Raw genomic sequence first — 14,975 nt, forward strand, 5'->3', positions numbered from 1 at the left:
TACCCCTGGTAAAGGCGCCAGGAACGGTCGAACCTCGTACCGACAAGCGAATCCCGTCTCTCCATTTTTCCCGCAATATTTTCAAAACGGAGGCGAGTAATTTTCTAAATATTTTCAAATCAAGGTCAAGTGAGACCGCGCAAAAGAATTCCTCTCTCTCTTCTTTTCTTTTCTTTTCTCTTCTCTCTTTCTTTTTCTGTCTTTTATTCTTCTCCCTTTGAAAAGGAGGAGAATAGAGGTTAGAAAAGGAAAAGAGAAGGAAGAGAGAGAAACCGCCAAGAGAGGAAAAATTTTGCGATGATCACAACACTATACTTACTTGCTCAGTTATGGTTGTTGTATAACTGTTTACGTACTCATGTATATGAATGTTGGCCTCGTTTGCATAAACTGCTCACTTGTTTAGACATATGTTGAGATTCACCTTTGACACCCACATCACATGCTAGATTCATGACATACCTGCATTAAGAGTTACAGTTTTCCTACTTAGACGTGGTAGTCTAATTCCTATAATTTTTACCATTTTCAGGTAAACAATTAGACTTATGAGCGGTTGCGGGATGAGGCATTGGATCGCGATTGTTGATTTACTGTTCTAGTGATTCCTTGGGTTTATGGTAATTAAATGTTCATTTCATAATGAAATGAAATACATGTGTTGAGTTTTCTCTCAAATGTAATGTTCCGAAATGCTTAACCCTATATTGGTTATTCTTTCCACTGTTATATAAAAAAAAAATCCACACAAATCTGGGTTAAAATTTCGGGGCGTTACACCGCACCCGCATCGCACCCGCACCCAAGAAGATGCGACACTTGGACACAGCTTCCTTTGTGTTAGGTGAAGTCAACCACACTGAGGTCCATTTCTATCCAAAAGTAGATTCAGTTAACCCTAATCAAGTTCATTTTTATCTATATTATATATATAAATATATAAATGCACACAAATACATGTTGTGTCAACTTAAAACTGTTAATATATATATATATACTTCCCGCAACCGCACCTATGTGACCTAGGATTGTACACATATTTTTGTATCTTAACATGACAAACACCCGTAAAAGAAACTATATATTTACAAAAATTGCCATTCGGAGCACATATATATGTATGTATGCACTTACTAAAAAAGATAATTTCACAAATACATGTCTTTCAGGAAAATTGCACATTTTATCATGATTCCCATTCATTTTCAAGAGTCAATTAAAGACATGACTCCTAAAACCATTTGTTTTGCATATGCTAATTCATGCTTTTACTATTATTAGTATATGCAAATTAAGTGAATGACAAACATACGGTGCATTTACATATGCACATGCAACATAAACTTACATATTGATACAGTGCATTTACAATATAGTGTGCATCTTCTCGATCAGACCTCATAGATGTATTCAGGATGGATTGTTTAATAAGAATCATGCTTGGATCATGTTTTTTGGATGTAAAAATAATATTTTTAAGTCATGAAATTTTGGTACACAGCAAGCTGTTGAATTTTTAATATCTTAAAAAACCTACATATACAATACAATCACATGATCCAAAACTTGTTTTCTATTAAGAAATGCATATGGGTAATATCTATAGGATTCGATTGACAAAAAAAACAAGAATTATGAGAAATTATAATTTCTATTAGGTAGGTGTAGGTGCTCTCGGAGCACAGTATCATTACTCTCTCTCATGCTTACACCTTCCTACTACTACCAATGGATGATGCAAACTAGTGTGCCATAAAGGGCCTGCTACAAAGTGGATGTCCCTTTAGGAATGAGCATGCTCTTCTGTACAGTGATGACCCCTTCAGTTAGGCCGCAAGGGGTGTGACCTAAAATGCCTCTAATGGAAACATAATCACCAGCATATTAAATTGTTAACTGGCACATCCTTAGTCCAATTTGAATGAATCAGACCAAGGATCTCTGACCCAAAAACATAAAGGCAAGTTCAATAAGAAACAAAAAATTAATCCTATGGAGAATCAAAATTAACATAAGAGCAAGACTTATGCTGCACATTATGTCTGAAAATCCTGTTTTGATTGACATAAAAAAGCATAGGTAAATACTGATGTGGGTGTTTACAAAATTACAGTGTCTCTATTTGACTGTACATAATTCTGGTCAAGAGATCTCTTTTAATTAAAAAGAGACATGCTGTCAAATATTAAACTGAATTTTCAAGAACCCAGCTTGCATGTGTAAACCATAAACCTCTGCCAAGGTCAGACTTAACTAAGTCATGAATGTTGACATAGAGATTTATAAACCTAGGCTTTTTAGAATGCAAACTCTCAACCTATTGGTATAAGGTCAAGTGTGATAATACCGTTTACTTAAATTATGAGCAGAATTGCTGAATAAAAGAATAACAGTGCTTAATGACGTAGAAGATCATGCCTTTATTAATTTAAGAAAAAAAAGCAAGTCAGCTATTCTTTCCTGCATTCACAAATTGCTTTCACTGACGCCCTGTTTTTCAAACATCCAGAATTTAAATTGGCACGAGCATAAAGTTTATGTTGCTCACAGATTGGTTTACAAACATGCAAAGTTTACAAAAGAAGAATGAAATTCATGAGGAATAGGCAAAAGTACCTTTATGCACTGAGGTATGCTCAAGGCACCACGTGAGAAGCTCTTCACCACAAACATCTCCTTCTGACAGGGGATCACTGTACCCTGATTCTTCCCATGTGCTATCCAATTTTCCACGAACAATAAAAAACATCTTGTCAATTGCACCACCATAACGTAAAATTTGACTTCCTTCTATGTACAACTTATGCCTAAGCCTTTCACAAATTGCATCCAAGATATCCTCATCCATTAGTGTGAAGATTCGAACCTGTCAATAGATGCAAACAGCATGTTGTAATACACTACAACTAAGACCGAAAATGTAAGTTTGATGAAACAATTGTTAAAATGTATTGTATAAGATTATATGTGCATATATATATATACATATTTATTTTTGGTTATGTAATTTGGGTATATGACCAGGGGTAATTGGGTCTTTTTGTACATGTAATAGGTGCTGTCCATTAGGGACAGTTTTGGCCTTTTTTATCCTTTTATTTTCTTTCTTTGTTTAGGGGCTCTATGACCCATATGACCATAGAGTCGTTGGGGCTCTCCTACGGAGCTCCCCACTGCCCCCCACATATATATAAAGGGGCATTTGGCTCCTTCTTGTGTAATGCTTGTTCTAAGCATTTTGAATAACATTTTTTATTTTATATTTGTGCTCTTGTTCTCTTTTGTGAGGTTTATGTGTTAGCCCTTAATGGCTCTTTTATATTTGACCCATAAGTGGCTTTTGTATTTGTATAAGTGCATATTTGTAGCCCTTTTATGGCATTGTGTTTGTACACTTGTTATTTCAAGCTCTTGAAGGCTCGTGAAATTGAAAAGAGGACGTGTTGAAAACTCGGAATGTGTAAAGAAGCTTATGATGTGTTCAAGAATATATGAGATGCACCGAACCCTAGGTAGAGAGAGAGAGAGAGAGAGAGAGAGAGAGAGAGAGAGAGAGAGAGAGAGAGAGAGAGAGAGACGGCTGTTTAGAAAAGGAGAACTCGTTAATCTAATATTAGGGCTACTCTCTATGTTAAATAGAGAGATGCCAAAAAGGAGAAATTACATATAAGTCCCTCATTAACTTAAAAATTCAAATAACCTCTAATCTAAGAAAACTTAAACTGAAAACCTCTTACTCTCAACACTCCCCCTCAAGCTGGAGCATAGATATCAATCATGCTCAGCTTGTCACAACATTTTGAGAAATTTGGTCTAGCAAGAGGCTTTGTAAACATATCTGCAACTTGGTCCTCCGACTTTAGATATTTGGTAGAGATATAACCACCTTGAACCATATCTCTTACATAGTGACAATCAACCTCAATGTGCTTTGTTTTCTCATGAAAGACAGGATTGTTCGCTATATATATGTGGCAGCCTTGTTATCACACATCATGGTCATAGGAGAGGAAACCTTCACCTGAAGGTCATGAAGAACAATACAAACCCACATCAATTCAACAATTGTTTGGGCCATAGCCATATATTCTGATTCTGCACTCGATCTAGAAACCACATTTTGCTTCTTACTTCTCCATGAAATCAGGTTGTCTCCCAGAAACACACAGAATCTTGTGGTAGATTTTCTATCCACTATAGATCCTGCATAGTCAGCATCAGAATAGGCCACTATCTCCACATTACCACCTTTCCTGAACAATAACCCTTTTCCAGGAGAAGATTTTAAATACCTGAGAATCATTATAGCTGCATTCCAGTGTACCTCAGTTGGTTTGTCCATAAACTGGCTAACTTTCCTTACTGCTAAAGCAATATCCGGCCTGGTAACAGTTACATACAGTAGCTTCCCTACTAGTGAGCGATAGCTTTTGCTATCAACCGGTTTTGACCCTTCTTCAAACAACTGAACTTTATGGTCCATGGGAATATTTGCTGGTTTAGCTCCCAACATTCCCGTTTCCTTTAATAAGTCAAGAACATACTTCCGTTGAGACAAAACCATCCCTTTGCGGTTCCTGGCAACTTCTATACCCAGAAAGTATCTGAGTGAACCAAGGTCTTTTGTAACAAAGTGTTTTTGAAGATGAGCCTTAGTGGCTTCAATATTTTCCACATCGTCTCTTGTAAGAATGATGTCATCCACATATACCACCATAACAACTATGCCTGAGTTAGTTTTCTTGATAAATAGTGTATGATCTGCTCGCTGACCTGTTGAAGCCAAAGTGTGACATCACTTCAAACAACTTTTGAAACCATGCACAAGGGCTTTGTTTCAAGCCATAAATTGCCTTTTTCAATCTACACACCTTCTGACACTCCCCCTCAACCTCGAAACCTGGAGGTTTTTGCATGAAAACAGTCTCAGATAGATCCCCATATAGAAACGCATTCTTCAGATCTAATTGACATAAGCTCCAAACATGATGAACAACTACTGAGAGAACAAGACGAATGGTGCCCATTCGTGCAACAGGAGAAAAGGTTTCAAAGAAATCAATACCATATGTCTGAGTATATCCTTTTGCTACTAATCTGGCCTTGTACCTTTCAATAGATCCATATGATTTGTACTTTATTGTATATACTCATTTGCATCCAACAATGTTAGCATCTACTGGGGGATCAACTAAATCCCATGTATGTTGAGACACTAAAGCATCCATTTCTTCTTGCATAGCCAGCTTCCAGCGGTTATCTAGCTCTGCCTGGTGATAGTTCAGAGAAATCGTTTCAGCAGATAGGGATGAAATAAACTTTGTCATCTGATTTCCAATTCTGACATCGGAGACAAAATGAGATATGGGATATAAGGTACATTGTCATGTCCCCTTGCGTAGAGCAATTGGCCTGTTATCATCATTATGAAGATCATTGTTGTCAGTAGTACTTACCTCAGGAGAAGAAGATGGTGGAGGCACGGGCAGAGGTGGAGCTCTACGTACATATACCAATGGAGGATTATTAAATCGTGAAGAGGATGAAGTTTGGTTAGGTACCAAGGGCACAAATTCCAAAGGAAAAGGAGGTATAGGTAAGGGAAAAGGGTCAACTGGACCAACCTGCAGCGGGGAACCAAAACTAGATAAATATGGAGTGGATTCCAAGAAAGATACATCCGCACTGACATACTGTCGGCGAGAAATATGATCATAACATCAATATCCCTTTTGATTTTTTGGATAACCTATAAATATGCATTTTGTAGCTTGAGAAGATAATTTATCACGGTCAGGACCAAGTTTGTGTACAAAACAAACACATCCAAATATTTTTGGTGAGAAAGAGAAGAGTGGGGCATTAGGTTTTAGGATATGTAATGGAATTTGATCACTCACAGAAGATAAAGGCATGCGGTTGATCAGATAACAAGCAGTGGTAATCGCATCACCCCAATATAACGCAGGAACATTGGATTGAATCATAATGGTCCTGGCAACATCAAGCAGGTGCCGATGTTTTCGCTCAGCCACCCCATTTTGTTGCGATGAATAGGCACAAGAAGTTTGGGGTTGAATGCCATGATCTTGGTAAAATTGTAACAGAAGTTTTGATTTAAACTCAAGAGCATTATCAGTGCAAACAATCTTGACAATAGATTCAAACTGAGTTTTTATTTCAAGAATTAAGGATTTGATAATATTTGAAACTTCAGATCGTTCCTTTATTAAAAACACCCATGACAACTTAGAGAAGCCATCAACAATAACAAGATAATATCGACACTGAGTCCTAGTAGGAATCTTACTAAGACCCCATACATCTGCATGAAGAAGTTCGAAGAATTTATGACTAGACTGACTCTGACTTGAAGGGAACAAACTTCGATGATGCTTGCCTAACTGACATGCTTCACACTGAAATGATATAGTGGAAGGAATTTGAGGAAAGACAGAACGAAGCTTTGACAATGAAGGATGACCAAGACGCCGATGCCACTGAACAAGACTGGATGAATGTTCCACTGCCGCATGAACAATCCCCACTGAATGATGTAGGTAGTAGACTCCATTTTCTTCATAGCCTCCACCAATCTTCTTCCCCGTCAGCAAATCCTGAAAATGACAACCCATCGGATCAAATATCACTCTACAGTTTAATTCTTTTGTAAGACAGCTAACAGAGAGTAAACTTTGAGGAAAGTTGGGAGCATGAAGAACATTTTTCAACTGTAAGGAAGAGGATATAGAAATGTTTCCCTGACCAATAACCGGTGAGGAACTCCAATCGGCTAATGAGACTCCTCGATGAACAGTAATATCCTTTAGATCTGAAAAAAAGCGAATTTCCACACAAGTGTCTGGATGCACCAGAGTCAATGATCCACTTACTGTCATTTGGAGGAAGATGATTCCCGGTTGAGTAGGCAACACCGGCTGCAGGAGGGGCGGAGCTCAAGGGGCAAAGAGCTATCAGCTCATCATATTCAGCTCGACTGAGGGTGATATTGTCACTTGCAGAGATATTATCATGTACATTTGTTGCCTCTAGTGTAGTTACATTTGCTTTAGGAGCATATGGCTTTGATGAAGAAGTGGTTGGCCGACCATGCTTATCCCAGCAACGATCTTCTAGATGTCTAGATTTTCCACAGAATGTATATTGAAGCTTTCCTCTGCCTCCCATACCTCGTCCTCTGATATTATGAAGATTTCCATGCCCATAACCAGAGGAGACAACTAGAGCAGATGACTGAGTCACAGGCTGAGATTGTGGAAGAGAGATCGCAAGTCTACTCAGACGATTATATGCATCAGCAAGAGTAGGTACATCTGATCCAGTCAACATTTGGACTTTTGCAACAGAGAATTTTGAGGATAGACCTGTAAGAAACCGAGCAACCATAGTCTGTTCTTGATGATCCTTTTTCTTCGAGCAACAAAGAGGCCTGTGAGCATTGAGTCTTTCAAACGCAGCCTTGACGGAGGCATAATACGGCAAAGGTCTGATCTCCCTGCTGTAAATTATATATCTCCTGTTCAATTTGCAGGATACGACTCACATTAGTCTCTTGTGAGTACGTATCTCGAAGATTGTCCCACATCTGTTTGGCTGTATTATAGTAAATTAAACCATCTGCAATATGAGGTTCGACACTGTTCATGATCCATGACATAACTATGTCATTATCTTCATCCCAAGTAACATATTTTCCCACTTTTTCAGTGGGTTCGTCTTCCAACAAAATATGTTTTCTACGATGTCCAGATACCGACATCATAAAAGTTCTGGACCACCTGGCATAGTTAGTTTCATTCAACCTTAAAGAAGAGCCGTACGAGAAAGGATTGGCAAAAGCCTTATACTCCCCAATATGTTCAATTTTGGAATCACATTTCGAAGTTTCAGCCATATTGAAGATTTAATACTATTTCAGCTAAAAAAAAATTCACTCACTTGAACAACAAATTTTAGAATCACGCGTCAGCCAATATGACAACCAACAGCTGTACCCAACACAAAATGCCACGACAGTAATAAACAGCAACCCATAAACCGGGATATTTTCCAACACAACAGGGAATCACACCTGCTGCCCAACACAGAATCCCACGACAGCAGAAAAACTTTCACATAAACAGGGATATTTTCCAATACAGCAGGAAATCACGCCTGCTGCCCAACACAGAATCCCGCGACAGCAGAAAAACTTTCACATAAACAGGGATATTTTCCGACACAACAGGGAATCACGCCTGCTGCCCAACACAGAATCCCACAACAGCAGAATAACTTTCACATAAACAGGATATTTTTCAACACAGCAGAGACTCACGCCTGCTGCTTCCACGACATGAACACAACTGATACTAACATTCTTCTTTCACAACATAAAAAAAAATCACGACACAGCAGGAAATCACGACTGCTGAAATCATATTGACAGGTGCTGTAAATCACGATAGCTGCTGCTCCCAGACAAATAAAGCACGACAACCAAAAAGAGGAATCTCATTTCTTCAGGGGACACGACACAACAAAAAAAATCACGGCAGCAGCACATCTCGAGCTCGATCACAAATAGCTGAAAAGAGATTTTCGCTACTCCCAGACCCAAAAATCACGGCAGCTGTTTCAAGGAAGAATGGTGGAACTCAAGGGCTCAAGGGTTACGGCTGCCAGACCTGAAGACACACACCCACGATGTCTCTTAGATCTGATGACAGATCTGGGTCATGACCACAGTCAGACACCAGATCTGTTATAAGATCTTACGAAAAAAAATATAATACACACCTGGTTCCAATATTTTTCTCGTTGGTGTAGATCGATTGCAGATTGATCATGATTGATCACGCTCCCGAGATCAGTGGCTTTGATACCATGTTCAAGAATATATGAGATGCACCGAACCCTAGGTATATATATATATATATATATATATATATATATATATATATATATATAGAGAGAGAGAGAGAGAGAGAGAGAGAGAGAGAGAGAGAGACGACTGTTTAGAAAAGGAAAACTCGTTAATTTAATATTAGGGCTACTCTCTATGTTAAATAGAGAGATGCCAAAAAAGAGAAATTACATATAAGTCCCTCATTAACTTAAAAATTCAAATAACCTCTAGTCTAAGAAAACTTAAATTGGAAACCTCTTACTCTCAACATGATGGATCTACAACAACTTGAGACTTCTCCTGTAACGCCCCGAAATCTTAACCCAAATTTTGAGATTTTTTTTTCTTCAATACAGCGGAAACAAGTCATATCGTAGGGCTAAGCATTCCAGAACATTACAGATGGAGCAAGACCAAAACATTCTTTTCATTCCAATATCAATGAAAATTAAGATCAGAGTTCTCACACTATCCTTAAAACAGTAAATCCAAAAATCCCGATCGAAGCCTCATCCCGCAGTCGTTCCTAAATCCAACTCTTCACCTGAAAATTTATAGGAATTAGACTACAACTGTCTAAGTAGGAATTACTGTAATTTTTCTTGCAGGTGTATTATATGTCAAGTATATGGTGTGGGTGCCGAATGTGATTTTCAACCCATACAAGAATAAGTAAAGAACTATGCTACAACAGTCAACAATTTATGAGAAGCAATCTGACAAGTATCATCAAAAGCAATCATTTGAATATCCCATAATCACAGATACAAATTCATACAATGATTCAGGGAAATGCAATTATGACAATTCATAATTCAGGTACGCATTCATACCACAAGGTACATCCATTATGCATAAAGAAACATTAAACCATACCATGATGCATCATTTTAGTACAACAAGACATTTAACATACATTGACAGTTAAACATCATGCATCCACCAAACATATAACAATTAAGGAAACAGATAACATATGCATGTTCTAATGCATAATAGGAAAATGCATGATTATGTGAAATGCATGATTTCTTTTGTTGTCTTTTATTTAAGTTCCATCTTTTCATATGCATGCCCTATTAAATGCACGAAGCTTTAAGTTCCTTTTTTTAATTACCGTTGCCCGCGGATACACCAAACAGGTACAAACCCCGAGGTCAAGTAGGGTTTCCGGGGTAGCTTAACACACAATTTGTATCTTATTACCGGGTTCCAAACTTAGCCCTCGACCGATATCAGAAAACAACACCATCTATCGGAACCTTGGAAAACAGCATCCAAAGTCGGGGACACCAGGAAAAACAGTATCCACTGACGCCACTTTCTTGGTATACCAAAACAGACTCACAGCTGTGACTAACACACCACTCCCGGGTAAAGTGGCGGACTCTCCCTAAAACCGTGGCCAGGAGAAAGAACCTCAATATCGGGTTCATGGGACAAATTTACAGCACACAAAGTTTTTTTATCCTCACAGTCTCCCCAAGACCAGATCTCTAAGATTCTCATACTCTAGATGAGATATCTCAGATTGTATATTACACTGTTCTTAATCATTATCTTTTTATTAAGAGCCAATTATTGAGTATTGCAGTTCCACATGTAAAAACAAGGCAAAAGCTCGCATCAACCCCTGCGAGAACCATCACGAGACTCCAGCCCGTGGAAACACATCGAACAATGCAATATAGAACAATAATATAAAGTATGATTTTTGCGATGCATTCAACTAATTAAAGAAAAAGCAAACCCAAGCTTAAGGCTCTCTAGGCCTGTGATGATTCATCTAGACCATCGATGCATCGTATGCAAAAATCATAACAACTTGCAATGTATGCAATAATACCAACATGATTCCAAATGCACATTCATTCATACTAATTTAACAATGTGCATGAGCTACCACAATCATATGCATGTGTTCACCATCCATGTGCAAGTGCTTTCATGAAATCACCTAATACACATGCATTCATCCAAGATTTCATAAACACATGAGGACATTTATGCAAGATTGTACACGCCAATACCATCGATGCCATGTACGCACTCGTACCAAGCCAACTTTGCGAAAATCAAATATCTCACATGTTACAAACTATAAAGCATGCTAACACGTGTCATTAAATATTCAAAACTCAACTTTACATTCAAAAACTCAACTTTACGTACATAATAACAAATAGAGTTATCAGCACAAATTTGTTAACATTGAATAATTTATGTATGCCCTGCACATGCTTAGACATTGCCCTGTGCCAAAAACCCAAAGTTTCTCAACATACACTGTGATCTGAGTATTAACCTGTGTAGTTTAGGTGATGCAATTAAACATATATGAAAAGCAACCCAGCACATGTCGCTTCCATGATCTTAACAACAATTGCGTAAGCATATCACTGCATATTCCCATCATGTGCACACGTACTTGTAAATGCATGTTTTTCATTGAAATAAACGTCAAATGCACATATTCTTTCAAATGTGTGTAACTATCAAGGCCCTGGCTCGGTTTGGAAATGTCATCTGCTCATCAACACAAATTTCTATCAAGCTCCACCTGATTGTCAACTCAAAATTTTATTAAGTGCATGCCTATCTTCTGCATAATTTGGTCAAGTACAGACAACATGCAAATACTGATTCTTAACACATATATTTATATATATTTACAAACGTATTTAAAGTACGAAGGTCTCTCTTCATCAAGAGATTCACATCCAGCCGACCCAGTCGACTGAGGTCCCAACCAGGCTCAGCCGACACCAGTCAGCTGGGTCGGGTCTGGCGAACAGACTGGATAACTAAGCCAGCCCAGCCAACCCCATCGGCTGGGACCTGACAACACCTGCACTGGCCCAACCCAACCTGTGTGTGCTGTCGAGGCTGGACAGTTACCCACCTATTAATGTATATATATATATATATTATAGGAACAATTACACGGTTATATATCTGATAGGAGGCATGATTATTGAGCAAGTATGCAGCTAAAACATTCAACACTTAAGAAACAGTTACACACCTACACAGGAGAAAATTTTACATATATAAATTAAGAAAAATCTGTGAAAGAATTTTAATTCAACCTACATGCAAAACATGTATCTTGGTGTGGTTACTTATCTCCATGTTTTTCTCTACTAAACCATCCAGCTCATACCCATTACTTGTCTTCATCCATTTTAGGGTGCATAAAAGGTTGTTCTGCTCCACTACCGAATGGTGTTTGAATTGTAAAAGTATCTCCAACAAGATACTAAGATCAAGACCTTAATATTCTTGATAATAAACCCGGCACAAAAGCACAATAAGAACACTTTAGAACACTTGTGCATAAAAGAACAACTCACAAAAACTCACAAATGCACAAAGGCATAAAAATAATGGAATCACTTTATTGAGCACTTGGGTTTTGACTCAAAGCCATCAAGAAATACAAAGGGGAGAACCCCTATTTATAACAACACAAAAGGGGGCCTTGGAGGGGCTCCACTCATAGACGTTGGAGCCCCTCCAACGGTCACAAATGTGACCGTTGGAGGGGGCCCAACGTCTATGTTAGTGGCCCCCCCAAGGTACCTTTTGGTACTTTACATAAAAGAAATAAAAAATAAAAAAGAAAGAAAATAAAAATAAATTTACAATCACATTCATAAAGTGAATGTGCGTAAAACAGAGGAAAAGACTAAACTACCCCTACAACTAAACAAATAGAAATATATATTATATATATATAATAAGTAGATACATATATATATATATTAATATATGTATATGTATTACCTTATATATATAAAATATATATATTACATTATATGATTATGTACATAATTTAACACCCCCCCTCAAACTTAGGGCAGGATGACCGAGAGTTTGCTAAGAAAGAAGTTGAAACGCGGAGCACACAAGGCTTTAGTGAAGAAATCCGCCAACTGATATTCGGACGTGACATATGGAAGGTCAATGATTCCTTTGAGGTATGCCTCCCGAACATAGTGACAATCCATCTCTATGTGTTTGGTCCGCTCATGAAAAGTGTGTTTTTTAGCAATATAAATCGCACTTTTGTTGTCACAGCATAGCTTGGTAGGCCCTTCAATTGTGATTCCCATGTCTTCCAACAACTGATAAATCCAAACAATTTCCATGGTAGTAGTCGCCATGGCACGATATTCAACTTCAGTTGATGATAAAGACACCTTTTGTTGCTTCTTGCATCTCCATGAGATCAATGAGTCTCCTAAGAATACACAAAAACCAGTTGTGGAGTGACGGTTATTTGGGTCACATCCCCAATCAGAGTCAGTATAAGCAATTAATTTTAACTCAGAAGAGGAAGATAGAAAAACTCCCTTATTAAGAGTGTGCTTTAGGTATCTTACGACACGTAAGATAGCACCCATGTAAACAGAAGTTGGTGCATGCTGAAACTGACTTGCAGTATGCACAACATGTGAGATATCTGGTCTGGTAATATTTAGATACATCAACGATCCTACTAGTTGCCTGTAGGGAGTAGGATCGGAGAGAAGAACACCATCATCGATCTTCATTTTAGCTCCTACTATAGCAGGAGTTTCACAAATTTTGTCGTCTGTAATACATGACCTGTCAATAATCTCAGATGCAAGCTTAGTTTGAGACAAAAAATATCCTCTATGAGAGTATGCTACCTCAATACCCAAAAAATAAGTTAAGAAACCCAAGTCAGACATTTCAAACTTATCCTTTAAAATGGATTTTATGCTTTTAATCCCTTTAGAATCGCTTCCAGTTATAAGCATGTCATTCACGTATAGAAGCAGAATAACAATCCCTGCATTGGATTTTCTAACAAACAAAGCAGTATCAGTGAAGCAGGATGAAAAACCATTTTCTAACATTACGGAGTTAAACCTATCATACCAAGCCTTGGGGGCTTGTTTCAAACCATAAAGTGTTTTTCGAAGGCGAAGCACTTTTCTTTTAGGAGACTCCATTCCAGGAGGAGCATCCATATATACTTCTTCGTTTAGATCTCCGTTTAAAAAAACATTCTTAACATCCATCTGATAGATGTTCCACTTATTGATTGAAGCAACGATTATAAGACATCGGATGGTGACCATCCGAGCTACTGGGGCAAAGGTCTCCTCATAATCAATCTCATATTTTTGACCATATCCTTTTGCAACTAAGCGGGCCTGGTATCTCTCAAGTGACCCATCACTCTTAGTCTTGACCTTAAACACCCATCTACACCCTATTGCTTTCTTGTCTTTAGGGAGGTCTTGAAACTCCCATGTCTTTGCTTTTCTTAGAGTTTCAAGTTCATTATTCATAGCGACTATCCATTCTGGACATTTTCGTGCTTCCTCGAAGTTCCTAGGTTCTATGTAAGAGTGAATGGCGCTTAGACAGACTCTATATTTAGGTGAAAAAGACTCATATGAGATGAACCTAGAAGGAGGTTTTCTTGGTCTTTCGGTCCTACGAAGGTTTGCCTCACCCGGAGTAGTCTCACTATCATCATATCTTTCGAGGGCACTTCTGAAAGTATTCCTATCTCTATGAGAGTAGGTTATGGGATCTCTATGCGATTCTTCGTTGATATGTTGATGAAGCGTTGAGGGCTCAGAATGGGTTTCATTATTACTTACGTCATTTTGATTTGATTCGTCATCACTAGAATCATCATCTTCTGTCAATAAATCAAACAGAAAGGAATAGTCTATATTTTCGTCATTAGATTCAAGTTTTTCGAAACCACTAATATTTTCCAAGAAACTGACATTTCTGGAAACATATAGTTTATCACTTTTAATATCATAGCAACGAAAGCCTTTTTGAGTTTCAGAATAACCAAGAAAGGCACAAGGAATGGCCTTAGGAGAGAGTTTGTCATTTTTATCAGTAAGGACAAAACACTTACATCCAAAAACCCTTAACCTGCTATAATCAGGTTCTTTTTCGTATAAATTTTCAAATGGGAAAATCTTGTTCAAGTTTTTAGATGGAAGTCTATTTATGAGATAGACAGATATAAGGGCGGGCTGCCTCGGCACAAAGTTTTTTCGGAATGTTT

At 37.9% G+C, this 14,975-nt stretch overlaps 1 protein-coding gene across 6 annotated transcripts in view; it reads right to left on the reverse strand.

Annotated features, from left to right (window-relative positions):
- Nucleotides 1-14,975, reverse strand: part of LOC149846942 (putative cyclic nucleotide-gated ion channel 20, chloroplastic) — a 206,395-nt gene that overhangs the window by 20,105 nt on the left and 171,315 nt on the right. For all 6 annotated transcript variants that reach the window (XM_089996678.1, XM_089996677.1, XM_089996676.1 and 3 more), the window contains one exon: nt 2,617-2,866. In XM_089996678.1, the coding sequence (XP_089852804.1) occupies nt 2,617-2,866 (250 nt within the window). The remainder of the gene's footprint in view (nt 1-2,616; nt 2,867-14,975) is intronic.

This window comes from Nuphar pumila, chromosome 2 (assembly GCF_984573655.1).
Source record: "Nuphar pumila chromosome 2, dmNupPumi1.hap1.1, whole genome shotgun sequence".
In the NCBI taxonomy this organism is placed as follows: Eukaryota; Viridiplantae; Streptophyta; class Magnoliopsida; order Nymphaeales; family Nymphaeaceae; genus Nuphar; species Nuphar pumila.